Source organism: Rhinopithecus bieti, unplaced genomic scaffold (genome assembly GCF_001698545.2).
Source record: "Rhinopithecus bieti isolate Rb0 unplaced genomic scaffold, ASM169854v2 scaffold_7684, whole genome shotgun sequence".
NCBI lineage: Eukaryota > Metazoa > Chordata > Mammalia > Primates > Cercopithecidae > Rhinopithecus > Rhinopithecus bieti.
In genome coordinates, this window is record NW_016806071.1 from 2,745,907 (window position 1) to 2,770,579 (window position 24,673).

The 24,673-nt window shown below is 57.1% G+C and overlaps 1 protein-coding gene across 11 annotated transcripts in view; it reads left to right on the forward strand.

Moving 5' to 3' along the window:
- Positions 1-501: 501 nt before the first annotated feature.
- The window catches only part of LRP8 (LDL receptor related protein 8), an 86,829-nt gene continuing 62,657 nt past the window's right edge, over positions 502-24,673 (forward strand). For 7 of the 11 annotated variants that reach the window (XM_017874570.1, XM_017874559.1, XM_017874563.1 and 4 more), the window contains exons 1-2: positions 634-848; positions 1,651-1,770. In XM_017874570.1, coding sequence (XP_017730059.1) covers positions 734-848; positions 1,651-1,770 — 235 coding nt within the window. In that variant the 5' untranslated portion in view covers positions 634-733. Of the gene's footprint in view, positions 849-1,650; positions 1,771-24,673 lie in introns of all 11 variants that reach the window. The other 4 variants (XM_017874568.1, XM_017874569.1, XM_017874567.1 and 1 more) reach the window with 3 other exon arrangements.

Genomic DNA, 24,673 nt, shown 5'->3' on the forward strand with positions numbered 1-24,673 from the left:
GTGGAACATGCACAGATGCACATGGGCACGGAAACCAAACCAGCCACAGGGATTTATAATAGCCCAGCCGGAGCTCATGACCGGTGCAGAGGTCCAGCCCTGCGCCCCCAGTTTCTCCCTGCTCATCCACATCTTGGTACCCCACCCCATCCCTCCCTCCCCCGCCCCATGCGCACACTGCACAGGCCTATTCACACTGGAACATCGTTTCCCCTCCCGCCCAGGCTCACTCCTAGACATCCCTCTGCCTCTCATCGGCCTGTCACCTCCTCCAGGAAGCCTCTGCTGCCTCCTCTGGACCTGCTACCTCCGGGGTCAGGGGCTCCCCTGGCCCATCCCTGCGTCTGCAGAGCGCAGCACTCAGGCGAGCCCGGAGCAGGGCCGTGGAGCGCCCGCTGAGAAGAGTGGACGAAGGACAAGAAGGAGGAGGGCGAGGAGGCGGCGGCAGGGGGAGCGTGGGGCGGAGGCAGCAGCTGGAGGGAGCGCGCGCGCCGGCGCAGCCACAGGGCCGGGGCCGCGCGCCAAGCCTGAGGCCGCCCGCCGCCGAGCGTCACGCGAACCTGCTTGAAATGCAGCCGAGGCGCGGGCGGGGCGGCAGCGGCGGCCGGCTTGCGGCGGCGGCGGGGCAGCGCCGCCCCGGCCGCCGCGGCAAGGACTTCTGAGCGACTGCAGACGCGGCCGGCGGCGGCGCGGGGAGCCGCGGGGCGCGGCGGCCGGAGGCCCGGGCCCGCCCATGGGCCGCCCCGAGCGGGGCGCGCTCCGGCCGCTGGCGCTGCTGCTGCTGCTGTTGCTGCTGCGGCTTCAGCATCTCGCGTCGGCAGCGGCTGATCCGCTGCTCGGCGGCCAAGGTGCGTGCGGCCGGTTCCTGCCTCGGCTCTGCGCCGCCCTAGCCACCAACAAAGCGCGGCCTAGAGGCCGGGGGAGGGTCAGAGTGGGGGGAGGTTCCCGAACCAGGGGGCTATCGGGGCGCCGGGATGGACAGGCTCCCCGCGACGCGGCTATTCCTGAATTTGGCCTCTGCCCCCCGCCCCCGCGGGCCTCCGTGTTGAGGGCTCTGCCCTCTGGGCAGCGGCTCTTGGGGGAGGGGTGCAGGGGGGCTTGGCCAGCGGGGAACTTTGCCGAAGGGGAGGCCATTCATGGTTCCGGATGAGCTGTGTGATTCTCGCCTTTGGGGTTTATTTGACACGCGCGCTCCGCGGCGGTAATGAGCGGAGCCAGGCGGCTTCTGCGCTTGACAATGCGTTTCCGCAGACCCCTGCGCGCGGCGGAGAGAGGGGGCTGCCTGCCAGGGTGATGTGCCCGCGGCTTCCAGTGCGCGTGGCGCGCGAGTGCTGGGACTCCCTATGGGCTGTGTCTGCGCGGATCTCTATGGGTCGGGTGTGCGGGTGAATGGGTCTGAATGGAGGGTACACCCAGGTCGTGTGACACTGTAAGTAGGTGCCTGGTCTCGCCGTGCCACCGAGAGGCCCGACATCCACGGAACCCCTGCCATCGTACCCTCCCTTTGGAAGGAGTGTGCCCGAAGCCCCGGGGTCTCCATAATCACCCCCTTTCCTCCTCCCCCGCGGGCCCCCTTCCGGGTAGCCCGGGCCGCATGGTGGGGAGCAGGGCCGAGCCCGCTGATCCAGCTCACGCTCCCTCCCTCCGCAGGACCGGCCAAGGAGTGCGAAAAGGATCAATTCCAGTGCCGGAACGAGCGCTGCATCCCCTCTGTGTGGAGATGCGACGAGGACGATGACTGCTCAGACCACAGCGACGAAGACGACTGCCGTGAGTGGCGAGCCGGGGAGCTCAGACCCGGGGAGAGAAGAGGAACGGTGGGGGAAACCATGCTTGGCGCGCACTTGGCTGCAGCCGCGGCGCTGCCACCTGCGCGGGCCTTGCCGCTGGAGCCTGCGACCGGGAAACCGCCTGGGCGCCGCCTCCCTCGGGGCCGGGTGGCTCTTAGCGACCCGGAGAGGGCAGGAAAGCTAGCGTGTCCTGGTGGGGCCGGGGGAGGAGGGCGCACCAAGCTGGGGAGGCTAGACCGGAGCTGTGGGCGGGGACGTGGCAGTCCCTGCAAAGTCTGGATTCCCGAAACACTGCCCTCTCGGACTCCTGCCTCGGCCCCGCGGAACGCGCGCGTGTTTCAAAGTTCCACGCAGCTCTGGGCCGCACTGCGCTCCTATTCCTGCTCAGTTTTTGTGAATGAATGGGCTCCCCAGGGCCCCTGATTGGCTGGGCGAGGACCACCCCATAGGCCCCCGTGGCCGGAGCGGCCAATCGCGGAGCAGACGGATGTGTGGTATTCGGGTTCCTTGGGCGCGGGGGCCCTGCCCTGGCCCCGCCCCGGCCACACCCCCGCGCACATCCTCAGGGTGGTAGGTGCAGGCGGGGCTTGGGCGCCGCTTTTCTGCCGAGTCACAGTGAAGACCTTTTTGAGCCACCCTGGTTAGCAGACCGTGCTTTCCTGCTAGCCCTGCTCGGCTCTGAGTCATGTGGCACACCAGGAAGGAGAGTACCAGGAGGGAGAGTTTTTTCCCTGAAGGGGCCCGAGAAGCCCGAGGCCACGCGTGAAACGGCTGCCGGCTGCCTTTGCTGGGCGTGCGCGACTGATTTTGAAGTTTCTTCTCAGAGTTCATAGGGTTTCAGAGTGTCTGTGGGACCGCGAGCTAATTAGCAGGCAGTTGCCACGGTGGAAGAAATGTAGTTCCAGGAACAGAAAAACAGGGCTCTCCCGGAGACATAGACCCAGGCAGTCATTCATTCATCATTCGCGAGCATCTGCTGTGTGCCAGGCGCTGGGGCGTCCTCCAAGACAGGCCAGCCCTGGCAGGGAGCACTGACAGGGTCTGAGGGAGGAGGGCCTCAGGTGGACAGGCCCACAGCCCCACACTGCACAGGAAGGGTAGCGGGACAGGTGGACAGGCACCCTCTCTGTTGAATCCTTTTGGTTTTTTACTGTGTTTGTCAGTCTCCCTCCCATTCACTTTCAGACCTAAGCCAAAGTTGGCTTTGTGACTTGTGCATGGTAGAACTAGACTGCCTGAGTCTATATCTCCTGCCTCAGTTTCCTCACCTGACCAGTTGGGTTCACATAATTCCTGCCCCAGCAACCTCATGGGACTGTTTTGAGGACCAGTTCCAGAAGTGAAATTGGAAGTAATGAGACTAATGTGTGCTGACCATTAACTGTGCCAAGCACTGCAGTAAGTACTTATCTTGTATAAACTCCTTTAATCTTCACAATAGTCCTATTTTAGAGATTAAAAAACAAAACAAAACAAAACAAAAAACCTGAGGCACTGAACCGTTAAGTTACCTGCTTAGCAGTTACGGAGTCGTTAAGTAGGAGCCTGAACTTAAGCATCTGACTCCAGAGTTCCTAGTCTAATCATGACCCTGCACCATTTCCCAGTGCTGCTGAGGTTATGAAAATGGCTGTGCCTTGCTAAAATATTGCTGTGAGTTTCCTCACTGGGAGTTGTTCTGTGTTCTCCTTAGAGTGGGAGTAGTGAGGGCGAGGCAAGGAATAGAAAATGTTTCTGGGCTGGTTGCGCCTTATCTCCCTGGCTCTTTATAACAACTGTCCTTGTGAGGATGGCTGCAGAGAGCAGCAATTCTCTTGTCATTCTACTTTCTAGATAAGGATGCCACCTCAGAGAAGTTGAGTGACTTATGAAAGGTCACACAGCTCAGGATGACAGAACTTGGTCAGGATCTCCGCCTGCCTCTACTTCAGGGCACTGTCTGCCGCGGTGGGGAATGTGGTGCGGAAAGCACCAGGAGTGTGATCTAGGAGCTGGAAAGACAGACTGTAAATGTTAGGCCTGGTGCATTTCAGCTCCATGTGAGGCTTTGGACAAGATGGAGGAGTGAAGTAGCTGGGGGCTGAGTGACGCCCAGGTGAGCCAAGAGCGCTCCAATGGCCAAGCTGGGCTCCTACATGGCTCTGAGATGCATGGGGTAGAGTCACAGGCAGGGAGTTATTAAACAAAAGTGAACGACATCAAGCTTGGAGTGGAAAGGGTGGTGGCGCTGCTGATAGTACCAAGTAGCAATCACACGTGGCTTGTCTGAGCTTGTTTCCTCATCTGCCAAACAGGGGCAGCTGTCCCTCCAATGCTAGCTGTGCACATAGACACACAGGGCTGGCAAGAAGGGAACAGATGGATGAGTGTTCCCACCTCCACGGCCTTTAGAAACGGACTCCTGGTAGCCACAAAGATAAACTGAAGAAATGGAGTGGGGCTTCCGTGGCCGTATTGGGGCCAGGTGCTGGAAAATGTTCTTTCCTCAGCCCTTCCTTCCCCATCTGAGGGTTTCTCGCATTCTAGGCCACCTGCCCAGACTGAATTTCTTTGAACTGTTCTCCCCACAGGAGAGAGAGCTGTTGGCTCCTCCCTGAGGAGCTCTTTATTAAACCTGGGATGGAGGGGTGATGGGTGCCGGGATAACAAAAGCTGCTCCTCCCTGAGCAGTCTCCGTGCCTTACCCCTCACCACCTCTTTGGCACACCACCCTGCAAGAGGGCCTGAGCTAGCCCACCTTTGTACATCTCTGGGCCTGCAAAATGGGGGGTGAATTTGTAGATAGAGTCTGCGTGAGGCAAAATGAGTCCAAATTCCCAAAGGGGCCAGAATGCAGCCCCTGAATACCAAGAGGCTGGAAGGAAGGGGACTTTTAAGGAGGCCAAGGAAGGCTTCCTGGAGGAGGAGACAGCTGAACTAGGCCTTGAAAGATGGTAACTAATAGCATTCCCCCAGAGGTTACCATTTAAAAACAGGTGGTATGGTTCCTATATTATACAGGACATAGACTTGGAGAGGTGAAGTGACTCCCCCAAAGTCACAGAGCTCCTCAGGGTTGGAGCTGGAACTCAAACTGAGGTCTTCTAAGTCCTGAGCCTCATCCACAGTGACTGGGACTTGGCTCTTTGGAGACACAGCAGGAACTTGCAGGATGGAAGAGGGAAAAGCTCCTGGGGCTTTAGTTCCCAGCTCAAAGAACCTTCAAAGTGGAGGAAGGAGCTGGAAGCCAGAGAGCCAGGCCCAAGGAAGCCTAGCCAGGAGAAATCGGGTGGGATTCCTGGCTGTGGACCTGGGTCACGTAGGCCAGCTGGCCCCTTGGCCTCAGTTTCCTGTTGCTCCCTAGTGTCTGGGGGCAGGGGCAGAGGCAGAGATTCTCGTCTCTGGCCCGGCCTTTACTCCCAGTCACAACAACAGTAACCATAGCGCCGATGACGCTGACTAAGCACTTGCTGTGGACCGAGCATCGTGCTGAGATTGTCCACGCATCGCCCCTCGTTCCTCTATTCTATAAAATGGGGCAACACTATGAAGACCTGAATTAGTCCCATCTCATCGAGGCACAGACGGCTTATGTAACTGGCCCAAGGGTGCAGAACTGCTGGGGTGTGAATGCAGGTGACCAGCTATGGAACTTGTACTGTCTCAAGTACTGGCTGGTGACCTTAGGGAGGTCCTTCCCAGGCCTTCATTTCCCTGTCTTGAGATGGCATCTTAAGGCTACTCCACCTCGCTTTCTCCTCTAGGAAGTTCTGTGCTTCTCGTGGAGAGGCTGGGTGGACAGATAGGTCAGTTTTGTGCTCCCTGACCTCACTTTGTTCAGGCTTCTTTGGACTCTTTTGTTATCCCAGCGCCCGTCACCCCTCCATCCCAGGTTTAATAAAGAGTGGCCACAGGGAGGTCTCCCATGGCTGAGAGTTCATTAGCTGGGCAAGGCCAGGCTGCAGGAGTGCTGAGGCTTGCTGGGAAACAGCCTTGTAAATAATTAAAGCTCGGCCACAGCTCCCGGCCTGTGCTGTAGTCCGCATCTGGCCCCCAGTGTGTGTCCTGGACATGTGCTCCTGACACTGGACCCAGCCTCATCTCCTTTATGGATGGAGCCATCTGATGACAGTGCGGCTCCTTTCTGAACCTCCCCGTCTTCATCCCAGGCAACTCCACCATCCAGAGTCCTCCTGGGGCTCCCAACTATCCGGAGGATAAAGTCAGTGTAGACTCCTCTGTATTTGGCCCTCTGTGACCTGCTCCTGTTACCCACTTCCCTGCAGCCTCTTCCCACCCACCTCTTCCCGTTGAGCCTTTCCGTCTTGTGTGCCACTTCCGTTCTGCCGGACACCCTGCTCCCTCACTGGCCTAGTTCATTTTATCATCTTAGGAGATTCGGTGCAGGTGTCACCTACCTCTAGGTAACCTTCCCTGACACCCCATTGCTTCCAGGACTGACGGATACAGGGAGTTGAGATTAAGACTAGGACACCATGTCAAAATATCACAACCCAGACACACCTGGCCTTTTTACAAATCCCATGCTGCCCTCACCTCCTGGGGATGAATGGCTGTGAGGGTGATACTAGCCTCCTTTTTTTTTTTTTTTTTTTTTTTCTTTCTTGAGAAGGAGTCTCACTCTGTCACCCAGGCTGGAGTGCAGTGGGCCAGATCTCAGCTCACTGCAACTCGCCTCCCGGGTTTAGCCATTCTCCTGCCTCAGCCTCCCAGTAGCTGATACAGGCGCCGCACCTCCCGGCTAGTTTTTTGTATTTTTTTTAGTAGAGACGGTTTCACCATTTAGCCAGATGGTCTCGATTCTGGACCTCGTGATCCGCCCGCCTCGCCTCCAATGCTGGTTACAGGCTTGAGCCACGCCGCCCGGCCTAGGCCCTCCTTTACAGAGATTAAATGTGAGGATTAAATGAGGTCACATGCCTGGTGAGCAGGAGGTGTTCAGTGAGTGGCAGTGGGTGAGGTTGTTCTTGGTGGGAGGGGTTTCACTGAGGTCTCTAGGTACCCGACTCTGGTCTTTGCAGGCCACCCCGGACCCCCTGCTTCCCCTGCCCCTGTCTGCTTAGCCACATGTCTGAGGCTCCTACAGCTGGTGCTGGCCTCAGCCAGGGAGTTGCCCAGCCACCGTGGAGGTGACAGAAAGCTGCTTGGAAAGGAGCTGGGGGAAGAAATGAGTCAAACAGGCCTAGGGCCCTAGGAGGGGCAAGGGCTGGCTTCCCTCTGGCTGTGTGCTGGTCCTAGAGGCTGGCTTCTGTCCTGTCTGCTCCTTTCCTCTTGGCTGTGCCTAGGGAGGAGTGGAGGGCCTGCATCCCCCATGGCACTGCCCAGCAGGCCCTAGCAGGCCTTGGGAGTGTTTGCTGAAGACTTTCCCTTGGGCCCTCCCAGGTCAGTGTTCCCCTGTGTGAGTCCCTTGGGCCTCAGGGATGGTTGGCTTCTTCCTCCCCAATTGTCTGCTGGTGGCCGACTTGACAGCTTTCCTCCTTGGGGAAATGCTGGTAGCAGGTGAAGCCAGAGAGAGGGAGATCCCCAGGGGGAGCGAGGAGCGAGAGCCCAGAGGGCGAATGGAACAGGCACCCCCTCAAGGGATGTAAATGCTGGCATGCTCTCCCAGCACCCTGTTAGTGGTCTACTCCCAGGCCCATGCTGTCCCAGGGGGCCAGCTCTGGGGTCTGTGGGAGGGTGTGGGGTTGTGTCCTTAGGGTTGTGGAGCCAGGCCTTACAGCTCCAGGCCTAAGTAACATTGGTAGCACCTACCCCCAAAGTGACCACACATCCAGATCACCCAGGCTCTGAAGGCCTGGGAGGGATGCAACCTCCTCCAGAGATGCCTTTTTAGACCCCTGTCCTCCAGTTCCTCAGGCCCTGAGCTCCCACAGTGTGTCCTTGTTCTTCCCGCAGTTGCAGATCCTTCTCCACATCGTGCGCTCTGCCAGCCTTGTGCTGGGCACTAGGGACTCCAAAGTCATTTCCTCAAGGGAGTAGCTAATAACAGCTATTGGCTGCCTACATCCCATGCCTGGGACCATGTTGAACAATTCGCATCCTTTAGCTTCACTACTCACAACCCTGTGAGGGCCAGTTTTTCATTATTCTAATTTCGAAGATGATGAAACTGAGGCTCAGAAAGGAGACAGGAGTTGGCCCATGTCATGACCGTTAAGTGGTGGAGCCAGGATCTGACCCAGGTCTGTCTGGTCTGGAGCCCAGACTCTTCTTAAGCTGTTCCCTGCTGAGCGCTGTCTACCCTGGTGGGTCAGAGGCTGGTGCTTGGAGGGTATGGGAGGAAGTACGGAGCAGCTGCAGGACTCAGCAGTGCCTCCCTGGGCTACCTGTTTGTGACCTGGGGAGTGGGACTGGGGAGAGACCCTGTTCTCTGGAGACCCCACAGAGCCCTCACATAGGCCTCCCTTTTCCAGCTCCTGTGGGGATGACATTCCAGTTTCCATAGGCTTCTCTCAGCCTTTGCCTGTTAGATGCTGATTCCCCTTCTGACTGTATGGAAGGGGAAACTGAGGATCCGATGATATATTAGTGTTGCAGATGACCTCAGGGATTGTCTTTTACTCTGTAGTAACACAGGGCCTGGCTGCCTCCTCGCACCCAGGCTTAGAAAGGTGAAACCAAGGCTCTGATGGTCGAATTGGCTCCATTGTCAGTAGGGTCCCATTCTCAGAACTCAGGTGTCCTCATTTCTGGGCAGGACTGGAGTCAGAACTGTATGTGCTTCCCCCTCCCATCCCCACCCTCTCTGTTCCCTGCTGGATCCGGGAACCAGGTGCTCTCAGGCTGAGGGGTGGACTCAGTACCGAAGGGCTTTGGGCTCCTGACTGGGGACCTCAGGTGCACCACTGCCCCTACTGGGCCCTGCTTGCCCACCTCTGGATTGCCAAGAAGTCATCTAAAATACTCACGTTAATACTAAGAAGAGTTAGGGAGTGAGCTAGTGAGGGGACTTCCTCATGCAAGACCTCCTTCAGCCGGTGCCTTGAGGTGTCATGACTGCATTTCACAGAGGAGAGAGCCGAGACTCTGAGAGATGAAGTCACTTGTCCCCCGGGTGGCCCCACTGGTCAGTGGCAGGACTGGGCCGTGCCTGTCTGGCTGCAAGTCTGAGGCAGCCGAAAGGGGATATGAATTCACACATCCCAGTCACGACGACAGTAAAGTGTGGCTTGGGGCCTCTCTTCCTTTCCAGGCGTCCCTCTTTGCCAGCATCTTCCAGTGGGTGTGCCAGCTCCCTCCTGAGCAGCCCGGCCCCTGGGGCACCCTCCAGCATGAGCTGGGTCCCCAGGCAGCAGTTTTAATTATCAGCCCTGCTCACCCCAGCTCCTCTCACAAGCTGCCATATGTCATAGACTCCAGTAATCATCCCGCAGCCGGAGTGACATGGGAGGGGCTGAGGGCCTTCGGGGGAATCCTGCTCAGTCCTGACCGATCTTCTCACTGACTGTACCTGCTCTGACCTCTGTATCTCTGGTGGGGCCCAGCCTGGGTACCCACAATGGGAGAGCCGGGCCTAACTGCTTTGGGGGCATAGAACACGGCGTACTCTCAGGTGCCATGGAGTGTCTCAGGTAACTGAGAGTCACCCAGCAAGCCCAGGGCTGTGGGGCTCGTGTGGTGCACACAGTTCCCATGACACCTCATGGCCTCCACACGCCTGCCCCTTGGAATGTGGCACGCAGCAGCAGACAGCCCAAAGCCGTCTGCCAGTCTGTCTAGGAGTCCATGGGAGTGGTCATGGGGCCCTCATCCTCCCCTGGTCACTGGCCTTGAGGTGCCACAGGGGACTTCATCCCAGCCACTCTGGAGAGCATCTCAGTTTCCACCCCTCTCAACCTGCCATAATCCTTGGATGGCTTTTCCAGTTGGTGCCTTACAGGTGTGCTCCTGCGGGGCAGGCAGTGCAGGAGCTCATTATGATCCCCATTCTCTGATGAGGAAAATGAGGCTCAGAGAGGATAAGAGACTTGCCCAGTTATTGGTAGCTCTGGAGCTAAAACTCATTTCAACTGATTTTACTAATTTAGTTTGCCTGGGTGAGTAACTTCTGGTTAGCTGGAAGTAATTTTATACTGGCAATGAAAAACACAGTTAATAAAGAACAGGAGATGAAGGTTGCAGTGAGCCGAGATTGCACCACTGCACTCCAGGTTAGGTGAAGGCAGTCCCCACCCTTGCTAGTACCACTGTTTAAGCAGCATAGCCTTCTAGAGATTTTTCTCTCCATGTGAGCTCTTGGGCATGAACGTATGTATTTTTTTTAATAAAAATGAGGCCATGTTATGCCGGTTGTTTTCACATATGGCTTTCTATGGCAATAACAGTAGTCCACATCCTTGTTTTAAAGGGCTAGATAGTATTCTATTGTGTGGCTTTTTCATAATTTAATGACATTATCTCCCGTTGATAGATGTGTGTTTGGTTCTTCCATGTTTTTCCCTGCTCTATGCAGTGCCAGGATGGACGTCCTTGAACTCCATCCTTGTGCGTTGGCCTGGTCCTTTCCTTAAGATAAGTTCTTAGGAAAGGAGTGTGTGCATTTTCGTCATTGCCATGCTGCTCCCTAGAGGGGAGACTCTTTCCCATCTCACAACCCTGTCCCTCCACGGCCCCACGGCCCTCCTTTCCAGTGAGGCAGACAGCTGAAGGACTTCCCTCTTCTCTGAGCACAGGGCCACCTCATCCTGGTCCCACGGGACAAAGTAGCCATATCCAGGCCACAAAAAGCAAAGCCAGGAGAGAGGATAATGGTGTTCTGGCCCCAAGGGCTTTCACCCCCACCAAAAAAAAAAAAAAAAAAAAAGCAGAAGAGTACAAAACTGTTCCTTCATTCTTCTCGGATATTGGTAGAAGGCATCTCCTCCATAGCATTCTAATTCCTCTATCTATGCCCCTAACTTGCTGTGTGACCTTGGGCGAATGGCTCTCCCTCTCTGAACTTCATTTTCCCTTCACTCATTGGTCCTTATTCCACCTGCTGTGCCCCCAGCACTTGGAGCAGACTCCTGTACCTGGAGCTGGGTTCAGGGCTGGAGCTGGCCAGTCCTGGCCTAGGGCGGGGATCTGTGCCTTACTACCTGGTGACAGTGCGGGGAGTATAGCTGGCTTGGTGGGTTGGATTCTGGGCAGGGAAACAGGGCAGCTGGACTCCTTAGCTCCACTTCCAGAGCTCCACCCTGAGGCCCAGGTTCCTTGGGTGACTTTCCCTTCTGCCTTCTTCCTGCACTCACAATTGGGCCAGATGCAGTGCAGTGATGGAGAAAAATGGAGTGAGGCCCACCAGCTTCATGAGACGTTCCGAAAGGGGGAAAATGACCCCATATTCCAGAGGTGTGCGGACTGATGAAAGCACTTTGCCCAGAGCCTGGCCCTAAAAATGAGCATTTGCTTTCCCTTCCTGAGCCTGTGATTCCTGCACAGGGAATGGCTGAGTAAAAGGAACCGTCCTCAGCTTTCCTCCTCCTCCACCAAGGACACAACAAGAGGGCAGCGGTGAAATAGCAGCAGGAGAGATTTAGGTCAACCGGCCAGTTGGGAGGACTTGGCTGCCTGAGAGAACAGCAGCTTCTCGGGCTAGGAGGGACTGTTGGAGCCATCTCATTCCACCCCATCTGCACTGGGGACCCAGGGTGGCTGCTTCCTGAGTGGCCCAGGGGGACTGGTTAGCCAGCCGGGCCTGCCACGGTAGTTAGCCACGCGGGGCCTTGGTTCCCCATTGGGTCGGGGCTAACATCAGAGACTTGGCAGCTGATGAGAGGCAGGAAGGTCCCATCAGGCCCAGGTTAAGCTGCCCGACTGAATAGCTGGAGGCCAAGGGTGGACTTTCCTAGTGGCCTGAATCCAGGGACATTCAAGCCAGCACTCCTCCCCTCCCTCCCTCCCCCACTTCCTGGACCCTGAGCTGCCATCTGCTGCCTTCCTTACACTCTCAGAGCCCTTTCTCGGCCATGGGCATGGGCACATGTGCGTGTGCTTGGGGGGTGTGCTTCAGAGGAGGGGGTGTGTACCAGGAAGGAGGTGACTATTCTGGACCCGTGGAGGCTATGGGGCCAAGAAGACACTCTTCTCCCATACCCACTAAGTCTGCCCAAACCAAGCCAGAGACCCCGCCTGCCCCACCGGGCCGTTGTGGTGGGGAATGATTTGTAGCTGGAGAGGCGCCAGCAGTCTGTCTTCCCAGCCTGCCCCCTGCCACAGCAGCCTCTCCTCCCCAGGCCACGTGTGCTCTGGCCCCACCCGGAGGGCTGCTTGTTATAAATGGCAGCCTTCCTCCTTGGCTCCCGCCTTGCCAAGTGGCCGTTTGGCAGATGCTTGCCCCTCGTGGGGTCTCTGCCCCTTGGGAGTGGGGCATCTCCAGTCCCTCTCAGTCCCGTTCTGTGGAATTCTTTTGTTTTCCCCTAAGAGTCAGGGATTCATGTGGCAGGAGTCTGCCACGGCCAGGCCCCAGGTACGGGGTGCTCCAAGGAGCTGACCCTTTTCTCTGAGGCCCAGGGCTGGAAGCAGGGGGGCAGGAGCTGTGAAATCCAACCCTATGGGGCCCCAGGGACCCCGCCCCAGCCCCTCACACAGGAGACATGGCCTAAACCATACAACTGTTTGTTAGAGCCTGCATCTACTGGAGGCTTTTTCTGTCTGCTTATTTTTGTGCCGAGCTCTGATGGGGCTGATTTTTTAATACCTATGAGCCAGTGAGAGCAGACTCGACATCAGCTGCCTACGCGACGCTCTTCTGTCTCCCTCCCCTCCCCATTCCCTGCCTCTACTGCCTGCTTCTCCAGCGTAGGGGCCAAGTGGCACAGCGGCCAGCATGGTCTCTCCAGCAGCAGCTAGATCTGGCTTCCAGCTGCAGCTCTCCCACTTCCTGGTTGAGAGACCCCGGGGCAAGTCCCTTGAATGGAACCCCAGACTCCCGCTCTGTACAACGTGGGTAATAATTCCTGGCCTATGTAAAGTACCAGAAACCTCCTTGGCCCTCAGCGTGCGAGTCCCATGAGCCAATTGGTTCTTCTTACACCACTGAATTGGACCCAACGAGGGCAGAGTGGTCTGGCAGCCCATGTGGCTTAAGCCCCTGTTCTCTCTGCCACCTCCCCCACCATGCCTTGCCCTCCCCTCTGGCCCTTGGTCTCTCCCATCCTTGAAGGTCCTGTGCTGATGTCTTCCCTGTGTGACAGAGACCTGATCCCTTGCTGCTGCTGGCTAACTGACCTACCTGGCTGGCTGCCCTCCAGGCTGTCAGCCTGGCCTTGTCCCCAACATGCCATGTGACCTGGGTATATTCCTGCTCTGGGGCTCTGAAAGACTGAGGATTAAATCAGTGGTTTGCATCACTTGGGGCAGCTTTTGAAATTCCGCCCCAGCCACTTCCAGGCCCACTTGGTGCGAAGCCAGCTGGGAGGTGTAGATGTGCAAGTCCCCAGGACAGGCCCCTACCTCATCCATGAGAGGATGTATCATGACATGGATAACAGCAGGGCCCTACCAGGCCGCCTAGGGTCAAGTCCACACTTCACTGCTTCCCAGATGTGGGGCCCCAAGCAAATGACTTCACCTGTCTGAGCACCTGCCTCATCTGGAGGATGGAGCCGCCCCTCAAGGTGGCTGTGGGATTGATCGGTGAGTTCACTTGTGAGGCACACTAAGAGCGGTGCATGGTGCACGCGCAGTGCTCAATTCAAGATTGCCTGGGCTTCTTTTGACCTCCTTCTCTGAACCTCCCTCTCCCATCTGTCCTTCAGGAATCCCCATCCTTACTGGGCTGTTGCACTGTGGGGTGGAATAGGAGGAGCCAGGGAGCCCCTAGAAAGACTCCTTTATCTCCCCTTCTCCCCTGCCGCTCCAGGCTGTCACTTGCTGGCCCAGTTTAATTAGGGAGAGGCCTTCTAGGGGACCTCATTAGGAAATGAGTCCAGAGCCTCAGGGACCTTCAGGAGGGGTGGGGTGCAGAAGGAGATTACATTGTGGTTGGCCCTGCCTGGCCCCTGGCCTTGTGCCCTAAATATGCCCAGGAAGTTACAGACACTTGGTCCTTTAGTGGCCAGGACACAGGCCTGTGACATGGTGCATGGTCAGCCAGGGCTGAAGGAACCCATACCTCTATCTCCTACTCCCGCTGGGCTCTGGCCTCACCTGCTGGATCAGGGTGGAGAAGGGTGACAGAGGAGGCGTATCTGGTTCTGCTCCACCCAGCCCTGGTGCCCACTGTCCCCAGCCTGGCTCAGAGCAGGCCCTGGTGAAGGTGTTAAGTGAATGGATGCCTGATCTGTGGGCCGGGGCAGCATCTTTATTAAGCCAAAGCAGCCTCCCCCTTCCATCCTATGCAGGAGTTTCCTCAGCAGCCTGGTGGGGTGGAGGTCGGGGGTCCAATGCGTCCGGGGACTGGGCGCTCACTCACTGACCAAGCAGCTCCCCGCCCCGGACTGCTCTTCCTGTTACAAAACCTGCTCTTCTGTCAATCCCATATCTGTCTCCTACAGCTCTTCTGCCCTCTCTGATCCCAGCTCTGTTAATGGGGCCTCTGCTCACAGAGTCTGCCCCCAGCTTCACTGCAAGCCTGCGCTGTGTCCCTTCCTACCTGCATTCCTGCCACAGCCCCCAGGCTTAGGGAGGCCCAGCCTGTGACAGCTGACTTGTGGTGTGGGCTCGGATAAGGACCATCCTCTCTGGGGCCACTGCTTCTCTGGCTCCCCTAGCATGGGGCCTGGTGGCCTGTACATTCACAGGCTCTATAAATGTTAGCTGCGTCCTGTGGCTTACCTCCCAGGGCTTTGAGAAGTGGAGGGTGAGGACAGAAGTGCCGTGCCTGAAGGCAAAGGTGACATCATTACGGACAACTTGCTCTCCTGGGTAGCAGGGCGGCAGTGCCCAGATCCTGCAATGACTGTGGCACAGCACATAGCACTAGGGGGCTGTGTCTGAACCTCTTCCACCTCTTGGACTAGTCCAGAGCGCAGGCATTGCCTGGGCCTTGGGCAGGAACCTGGGAGTCATCACAACTCCTCCCTTCCTTCCCCTGAGCCCTCACCTCAAATAGAGGAAGGAGGAAAGTCCCAACCTGCCTACCTGCCTACCTGCCAGTCTGGGCCTCTCCCCGCGCCCGCACTGCCATACCCTTCCTGGATCTCAGTAGCAACCCCTACCTAGTTTCTGTTCTTTCCTCCAAACCTATCTTCGCTCTGCAGCTGAGTGCTCTGAGAGTTGCAAAGCTACACCCTTTCCTCGCTCAGCTTCTGCAGTGACGCCCACCCCCTCATAGGGCCAAGTCTTCTTAACTGACATTCAGAGCCCTTCAAGACCCGACATGCACCTGTCTCCTCTCCAGGTCTCATCTGGCACTGACCCCAAGCCCCAGGCGTCTCCTCTCCAGCCACACCCCCGGAAGAAGCCTCAGGCCCTTTTGCATGCAGGTCCCTAGCCTGGAAGGCCCCACATCTGCTTGTCCAGCCTCACCTGACCTCTGGAGTCACCATTTCCAGAGTACTTCCTCCCCTGGGTGGGTCAGTGTCCTCTGGACTCCCCCATCCTTGTGTTTCCCCACACTCGATACCATGATGGCCTGATTTAGAGTCTGTGGTTCACAATGCAGACCACAAGCCTCAGGGGGACAGGGACCTGTGGAGGATGGCAGAGGAAAGGGGTGGAGGGTGCCTCTGGACTCTGAGTGTGCCCTGTGCCACCGACCCCTTGCTAGATTTCCAGTCCCGCTTGCCACACATGACTGTATATGGTTTTCTGTGAGTCCCTGGGAAGCGCCTGCTGTGGACTGGAGCCTTTGGGTCCCAGCTCCAACATTCACTGAGGGTTTGTTCTGTACCAGGTGCCCTGCCAGGACCTGGGGAGGATCCACAGATGGGAAAGCAGGTCATGCCCTGGGAGCGCCAGCCCCTAACTCAATGTGTGACCTTTTCTGAACCTCAGCTTCCTCCGCTGTGAAAGAGATGAGGACCCAAGACCCTTCCCTGTTACCTTGGGCATATCTATGCTGTGGCTGGGGTCAGACATGGCCCCACATGACCCTGAGGCTGCAGCTAGACCAGAACTTCCTCTCCACTGGGCCTCTGGAGCCCTGGTCCAAGCTTCACAGGAGCAGGGGGTGAGCAGAGGTTTTGCTCTCTCTTCAGCGAAAACGTCCACTTCATTTGCCCAGCATGTCAGCATTGCCATGTGCTTACCATGCATAAAGTGACCACGCCTCCTCGGCTGCTCAGAACTATCCCAGTTTTAAAACTCAACATCTTGCATCTCAGGGACCCCTTCAGTTGTGAGCAAACTGGGACACTTGACCAGTCTAGCTGCACCCCCAAGCCCTGGCCACTGCCCCCTCAGGACCCCAGCAGGTCCTCCCCATCCCTTGTGGACTCTGCTAGCTGGGCATGGCTCACTTAATTGAAAACAAAGAAAAAGGCCAGGCATAGTGGCTCACACCTGTAATCCCAGAATTTTGGGGAGGCTGAGATGGGAGGATCACTGAAGGCTGGGAGTTCAAGACCAGCCTGGGCAATATAGTGAGACTCTATCTCTCCAAAAAAGAAAAAATATATATATCCAGGTGTCGTGGTCCATGCCTATAGCTACTTGGGAGGCTGAAGCAGGAGGATTGCTTGAGCCCAGGAGTTTGAGGTTGCAGTGGGCTATAGTCATGCCACTGCACTCTGGCCTGGGTGAGGGAGCCAGACTCTGTCTCAACCCCTCCCTGCCAAAAGAAAAGACTGATTTCTTCCTCACCTTTTGGGAGAATTCAAGAAAGAAACATAGGCTCTTGGAAGGTCTGGAAGAGCAGGGCCAAGCATCCTGAGTGGGTAGCTGTGTGGATAGGGCCAGGAGACCTGGCCACTGTTACAGACTGCCTCTAGCCCAGCTGTGTGACTCCCCTCTCTGGCCTGTTTCCCCATCTCTGCCCTGCTCACCTCGTATGACTGTGGTGAGAATCATAACATTCACGGGCCTGCCTGTGTTACCACTGCCATTTCTATTCTTCCAGGCATGTGGCTGTCTGTCCATGTCCTACACTGGCCTCACTCCTCCCAAGTGGAGGGCAGTACTGAGATCGCCGTTCTCGTGATGAATAGAAAGAAGCTGGAGGCGCTGGCCACGTGCCTTGTACGAAGCTCTACAGTGGACAAGGCCCTTCCCACGTGCTGCCTCCAGGCTCATGGTGGCCCTTGGGAGGTGGGCCCGCAGGAATGACTTTACCCATTGTACAGATGGGGACACTGAGCCCATAGTCCCACAGTGTCTGACTCCTTAATGTTGGGGAGAAGGGAAGCCACATGAGTGGCCGGACTGTGGTCATGGTGTGTGGCAGTTACAAGTGGGGTCACCGGTTGGCTGGTCCTCTTCCCCTCCCTACGCCCACTCTGTCAATGTCTTCATCAGTAGGGAGAGATGGAGACAGATGGAAGAGAAGGCAGAGACACAGGAGTGGGGAGAGAGAGACGGGGTGGGGTGGGGAGCACGCTGGGGAGGCTGGGGGCAGGGAGGGTCCACGCAGCGTCGCTCCTTCCTCTGTGGTTCTCACAGTCTGTCTGCACCGATTCCTGACAGATGGAGGGAGGGGAGAGCTGGTGCCAAGAGGCTGTCACCACAGGCGGGCAGAGCTGGGGGAGGGCGCTTTGTGGCCAGGGTTTGTGTGGGGAGGGGAAGCAGCTGGTGGTCTGGCTGCTGGGCCTCCTTGGAGCCCACACCCCAGGAACTGCCGGGGGACAAGAAAGTGGGCAAAGGGTAAGCCTGCCACCTGCCTGGAACTGGCTGTGCCCATGCCCCTGTTCAGGCAGAGACAGCTACCCCTCGCCCCCTCCTCACACCCTGCTGCCAGCAGGGCCCTCCCTGTAAACCACGGATTCCTCCCGCGTACCCCTCACTGGGTGTTGGGGGTGGGCAGGGCCTGGGGACTGGCCCTGAGCTGTGATGGAGGTGGACCAGGGCAGGGAGGTCCTGGGATACTGGAGGGCATGGCAGCTCAGAGCAGGCTGGGGCCTGGGTCTCGCATCTGCTGGCTGGAGCTCAGCCCCCACTGTGCTGCTCTGGGTGTTTCCCGAGCCCCTTTTCATGGCATAGGGCCTCCTGCATTTCCTCCAGGCTCTGAAGCATGTGCAGGGCTGAGCAGGCATGACCCGGGGGCGATTTGGCACCCTTGTCATCTCTTGTGTCTTTATAGTATGGCTTTCTTCAGGCAGGACTGGCTTTCATGCTCTTTCCCAACCCCCAGTGCCCAACACAGGGCCCAGCACAGAGGAGGGGCCCATTGTAGCTTGTTGCACGAATGAATGGATCACCCTGCTTGCATACCTCCTGGGATGGAGGCTTCACTCCTTTATACAGCAATTCTTTCTAAGATTTTCAGAAATGAAGTTCTTTCTGGTTCTTCCTGAGAGGCTCCATGGCTCCCAGGCCTGCCACAGGGGCCACACAGAGACCCTGGCTGATCCTGCTGCCTCGGAGCAGCCCGGAAAAGACCAGAGACCTCTGAGCCAGCCCAGCTCCTCACAGGCTCCTGCAGGGCTGGGTCTCCACTGCACTAACCTCTGGGTTGTCAGTAATCATAGGTGTCATATATTGAGCCCTCATCCAGGCAGCATCTCATTCCATTCACATCAGCCTGTAAGGCGGGTAGTTCTCATCCCGCATTTACAGAGGAGAAAAATGACTTCTTCCAGGTCACACGGCTTAGCAGGACACAGAATGTCTGAGTCAGGAGGGTGGGAGATGGGCTGGGGTGGGCTGGAGGAAGACCTCCTGGAGCATGGGATTGTGGCAGGGCTTGGGGTACTGGGGCTTAGCAGGAGGGGGCAAGGCTGAGGAGGGGCCTGAGGGCTTTTCTGGAGGTGGAATCTGCCCCTGCCCCAGCCCCTGTCTCTTCCCTTCTCCCCATGCTGTCCCCAAATGGATCCCTGACACCAAGACTCCAACTGGGTAGTCCCAGAGGTGAGACCTGGGGACCTGGGGCCCAGAGCCCTTCCTGTCCCCTGGAGGCCAGGGTGTGGGTATGTTCCGGGGCAGAGCTCAAGGCCACTAAACTGACAGGAGAGGTCACTGCCCTGTCCAGTGACCCGAGACATGCAGGGTAACAGCTGGGGACATGGGGATTCCCATCTCTGGTGAGGCGTTGGGGTAGGTGGGTGGGGCTGGGCTTCCTTTCTGCTGCTGCTCAAAGTTGGTTCTGCTCAGAAGCATCCTCCAATTCATATGAATAATGGCAATCACTGATGATAAATGACGGTGTGCCTGCCCCGTGCCAGGGCTGGGCTGGGTGCCCTGGGGACAGCTGACAGGAGTCGGAGGTGGAATCCATCCCGAGGGCAGGGGCACAGCTTCCACCACCTTTATCTTATCCCTGGAGCCTGACATAGGCTGGGCCCTCGGGGGGCAGCTTAGTAACGCCTTAGTCATTGAAAAACAGTGACCTAGCCTCTCTGACGGGATGCCCACTGCCCAAGGGCACACTGGTCCCCAGCATGGCCCCGCAGCCTGACCTCTCCCTTCACCTTGGCTCTCTGGATCCTTCGAGGGGCTCCTGCCAGCGACTGTGGTGGGTGGCTGGAATCTCCTCCCCCAACCTCACACAGCATGTGAGCTGGGGGAGCCACCTCCCCTCTCAGTGCCTTGGTTTCCTCTTCTGCACAGTGGTGTCATGGCAGGCCCTACCTCAAAGGGCTGTTGGTTGGGAGGATTAAATGAGATGATGAGCCCCGCGCACCATCACCAGTGATGCTTATGCTTATGGGGAGCGGGGTGGGAAGCACCTCTGCTCTCCATGCATGACTTCATGAATCCTTTTTTTTTTTTTTTTAAAGATGGAGTCTCATTCTGTCACCCAGCCTGGAGTGCAATGGCACAGTCTCGGCTCACTGCAACCTCTGCCTCCTGGGTTCAAGCGATTCTCTTGCCTCAGCCTCCCGAGTAGCTGGGATTATAGACTCCTGCGACCATACCCAGCTAATTTTTCTATTTTTAGTAGAGACAGAGTTTCATCATGTTGGCCAGGCTGGTCTCGAGCTCCTGACCTCGTGATCCGCCCATTTCAGCCTTCCAAAGTGCTGGGATTACAGGCGTGAGCCACTGTGCCTGGCCCATGGATCCTTTAAGAGCCCTGTGAGGGGGGATCTGTCCTGTCCCTTTACTGATAGAGATGGTGAGGCACAGAGAGGTGGGGAGACTCACCCAGGATCACATAGCATAGGAGTGGCAGCAGCAGGATTTAAACGCTGGTCTTTTGCACTCCAGGGTCCACGTGTTAGCCAGTGCACCAGGCAAGGGATGAAGGACTTAGTCTGAGAGCTTCTTTGGAACTGGAGTTGCAGAGGCGCTGGCTTCCTGTGCTGATCTCCTGCAAGCCGCCAGCCCCCAGTCACGTCTGTCAGCAGCTCTGAGAGCCCTCCCTGGGCCTCTCACCTCCCACATGAGCAGGGAATCAGCAGGCAAGGTCCGGGCGGTGAGGATGGGGGATTTCCCGACTCACTTGAGATCCGTCACAACATTAATGTTAATTAAACCTTGTTAATTCAGCCCTCTGCTTACACACAGCTCCTGACAGCAAATTACTCATAAGTGAGGCAGTACATTTATCACTGCTTTTTCCAAACATTTAGCAGCAAAGATGGTGCCCCGGGAAAGGCAGAGAAGAGACCTGGAGGGCCAGTGATGCTTGGTTCCTGCTAGCCTGAACCCCCCAGGATCCTCATGGCTTAGAGAACAAGGTGGGGCTCCCGGAAGAACTGGGTGAGGATGAACTCTGGCCTGCTCAGAGCAGACTGCCTGGAGATGCGGTGAGCACTGTCTCAGCACTGACTATCTGCTAGCTCTGCGCTCTGTGAACATCCCGTTCCCTTCGCTGTCCTCCCACAGTGCCTTGAAGCGTGCCCTGCACACAGTAGGGATCAGCAAAGGTGTGTTTGGATTTGGATGTGCAGCCCCGAGCCTACCTCCATGTCAGGAAAGCCTCGCTGCAGGGCAGTCTGATAGGAGAGTCAGTGGCCTCCGCAGGGACTGAGTGCCCTGCATCGTGAGGTGTGCAGCCAGGGCCAGACCGCTCTGCCGGGGCTGCTGGGAAGGGGTCTCTCCCTGTCCTGGGTCATAGGAGCACTGTTGGAACCAGGATCAGACCCACATTCTGGGCCTGTGACCCCAGCCCCTTGCTAGGCTAGGTATCTACTCACCAGGTGAGGGCGAAGCCTCTCCTAGGTGTAGTGGGACCCCCTCGTCCTAGGTCCTGCTTCCTGCCTTGGCCTCAGACTGGGTCATGCCTGGCCCAATTGAGCAAACCTAGGCTTTGGGTACCTAGAATTGAAAAAAATTAATTAGAGCATTAAATGGCAGCCCTCTGGGAGAATCCTGCCATCTGGCTGTCACGGGAGAGGCAAGAAAATCTATGCATATTTGTCTGCAGTGTGTGAGCATCATATGAAGCCAGCTGTGCATGTGTGGCTGTGCAGTCTGTGTGCTGCAGTGTGTGCCCAGCATGACATGCGTGTCTGAGTATGTTCAGTATGTGGTGCACACCTGAGTGTGCAAGTGGCGATGTGTGCCTTGCTGTATGCACAGGTGCCCATCTGCAAGTACCCGTGCTATGTGCATGTGCCTGAGTGTCTGCACGTCTGTCTGAACACACCTCTGTGTGTGTGGTCTGTGCCCAGGCCTGCCTTTTTGGTGCAGTGAGCCAGGCTGGGCCGTGTGCATATAGGGAAGGGGCTCATGACTCCTCCTGGCTGAGGTGGTGGGCACAGACAGCTGTGTGGAAGGTGGGACGGGGTAAGTGTGGCAAGTGCACAGCTGGCCTTGAGTGGGTGAAGCAGGGCAGGCATCCTTGCCCTCATTTGACAGATGGGAAAACCCAAAACTGGAGCCTGGGCTCTGGGACTCCCTTGCATGGTGCTCTTTCTGTTCCAGCGGGCTGCGGCCCTGGCTGGCACCTGTGCTTTGGCATCTTTATGCTGTTGGATTTTCATGGTGGCTCGAAGTGGTTCCTGAGAGAGTACCACCCCCACTACTCAGTATTGCTCAGGGGGCAAGGTCAGGATTCCCACTGTACATCCTGTGCAGGAATCTTGAAACAGGATGAAACAGGAATCTTCCTGTTTCATGGAGGAGATATCAGGGCTGCTGGAGAATGCTGGGCCTGATAGTCCTCTGACTGTGGTGTGATCTGGGCTCATCCTGTCCCTGTCTGAGCTTCAGGGGTGATTGTAAGAACTAAATGAGGAGACGTATACAAAGGACTTCATAAACCACGAGATGAGGTGAGGTGATGTAGACAGATGAAGCCTGGCCCAGAGATGGCATCACACTATGATCAGGGCCAAAGCTGAGGCCCAAGTTCATGTGTCCCAGGGTTTCCTGAGGAGCAGGCCAGGAGGTGGGACCCAGGACAGAGGCAGGTGCCCTCCCAGCCTTGCAGACTCTGAACCTGTCCCCAGAACCATCTGCCTGGTGCGAGCACTCTCCTCCAACTCCAGCCCCAGACACGTGGCTCATGGCAGTGAAGTAGAGCAGGAACGGACCCAGAGAGCAGTGGGACCCAACCTCTCATCCAACTGGTGTTGACGCTGAGGCCCAGAGAGGGAGAGTGGCTTACTCAAAGCCATGCAGCAGCTTGGGGGTAGAGCTGGGACCAAAACCCAGGCCTCCTGGCCCCTGGCTCTGTTTGCCTTGGTACCACACCACTGTCTTTGGCGAGATAAAGAGGACACAAGAGCTAGTTCACATGCCTGGAGAAAAGGATGTGGGAGTGCCACCCAACTGGAGAGCACTGGAACAGACCAGAGCCCCACTTCCTGCATGAATAGAAGAGCTGAAGCAAGACTTCAATGATTACTGCTTTTCCTATGTATGCAGAATGCTGGAGGGTAAACAGGGTTTGTGTCTGGGGCTGTACATTCTGTATAGATGGAAAAGCCCCAGGCTTCCAGATTGCTTGCATGCGATGCCTTTAGCACATGCTCCCTCAGTGCCTGCCTCCACTGAGCTGCTAGTCTGGTATAGAGAAAGATGGTTGAGTGACACCGATGCAGGATGATGAAGCTGTGGGTCAGAAGAGGTCTCTGATCCCACATGGGGTCATGGAAAGCTTCCCAATAGAATAGAGAGGGGGAGGAGGGTCCTCCACTCCCAACTCCCAGAGAGTGAGGAACGTGTGTGCCTCAGACACCCTGGTCCCCCAGCAGTCTGGGCCTCATAAGAGCTCATGCTTGGGCAGGCTCACCATTCACCCTGGAATGAGTGGCTGGGTACCTTCTAGCTTCCTCCCCAGCTCCTCTCCTGTGCCAGAGCCCATGCACGTGGGTGGAGGAGAGGCCATTCTAGAGGCTCCTGGCTCCCTGTGGGGCTTAGGAGAGACTAGTATAGGAGCAGGGGCGGAGGGGCAGGGAAGGTGGCCGCAGGACCTCCTGTGACCTCCACTCATTGCCTGTGTGTCCAGGTGGGCCAGTCTTGGCTGCCCCGCTTGGCGTTATAACCACTGTGGTGTTAGCCAGGGACGAGGCTTCTGAAGTAGCCTGCACTGAGCCCAGCTGGCTGCCAGGTGATAATTCCACCCACCTTGACCTTTTTCTCCAAGGAACAGCCCTTCTACTTTATACATGGAGAAAACAAGTCACAGAAGAACCAGGTGGCCCAGGATGACAGAGGCTAGGCCTCCAGATGCCCTTTTAAAAACGTTGCAGCAAAAACTTCTTCAGGACTCAATGTGTACAAAGCCTGGTGGTGGGGCTGCCACAGGGCTGAGAAAAAGGGAGGAGGAACTTCGGTCACTGAATATTTTCTGTGTGCCATCCCTTATGTCGGGCACTGATAGATGTGATCTAGCAACCAACTGCCCTCCGAGTCAGGATCTACCACCACATTTTTAAATGAGGAAACATGGGCTCAGCGCGGTCCAGTAGCCTGCCTGAGGTCGCTTAGCTAGTAAGGGACAAAGGCGTGATTTGAGTCCTGCGTTCCTTCACCTGTTTTGGTGGGAGAATGGCCATGTCAGGCAGCAGATTGGGATCTTCCAACCCTTAGTTCTGGGAGGAGGGTTCACTTGCAGGAAAGACCAAGGTGAGTGGAATCATCTTCAGGCAGCCGGCAGTGCTCACTGGGAGGGCTGTTTCAAAGTGGCTTCCTCTTCAAGCTGTAGTGGGACCTGTCTTATTGGGGGAGCCATGCCAGCTCAGAACCCCTAGGCTGATGGGCACCACTCTGTAAGGGGCTCTGAGAAGTAGCCGGTGTGGCTGAGGTATGGGCCAGGATGCCAGTGGGCAGTGAGGGTTTGCTGGGCACATGACCCCGCTCCTTTCTTCTTCTTGCCTCCCACAGCCATGTCTGCCCCCTTCTGCCCAGCTCTGGCTGGAGGCACTGAGCTGGGGCTTGTGGCCATGAACTATCCCCATACTGCTCGCCCCGTGGCTGGCCTCAGATGGGTGGGTGGTCCTGACCAGAGCCCCTAGCCCCGGCCCTGCCAGAACCAACACCTGGAGGCATGGCCACCTCCGAAGGTCTTACCTAACTGCAGGGCATGCCAGCATCTAGCAGGGTCCCTGACACACAGTAGACCTGCTGCTTGATTATTTTGGCTTCCAGCAGCAGAGACCTGAGACTTTCCAGGTAGCACAGGAGTCAGCAGAAAGCTTGGCCTTCCCACAACATGGGACAGAGAAGGTGCCCTGGACAGGGCCGGGTGAGGGGAGGCTGCTGGTGGCCCCTCACTGAGCCTTTCTGCAGTGGGCCCGGGGACCCCCTCTGCCGTGCGCATTTGCCAAGCAGTCCAGTGGCTGCGCGTGGGCCTGCCTGTCCTCCCCCACTTTGGTATGGTTGTCTCCCAGGAAACGGGGAATTTTCTCTCATTCCCATCATTAGAGTGCCAGGGCAAACAAACAGTCTAATCCAGATGAGCCCTGGGCCCCAATCAC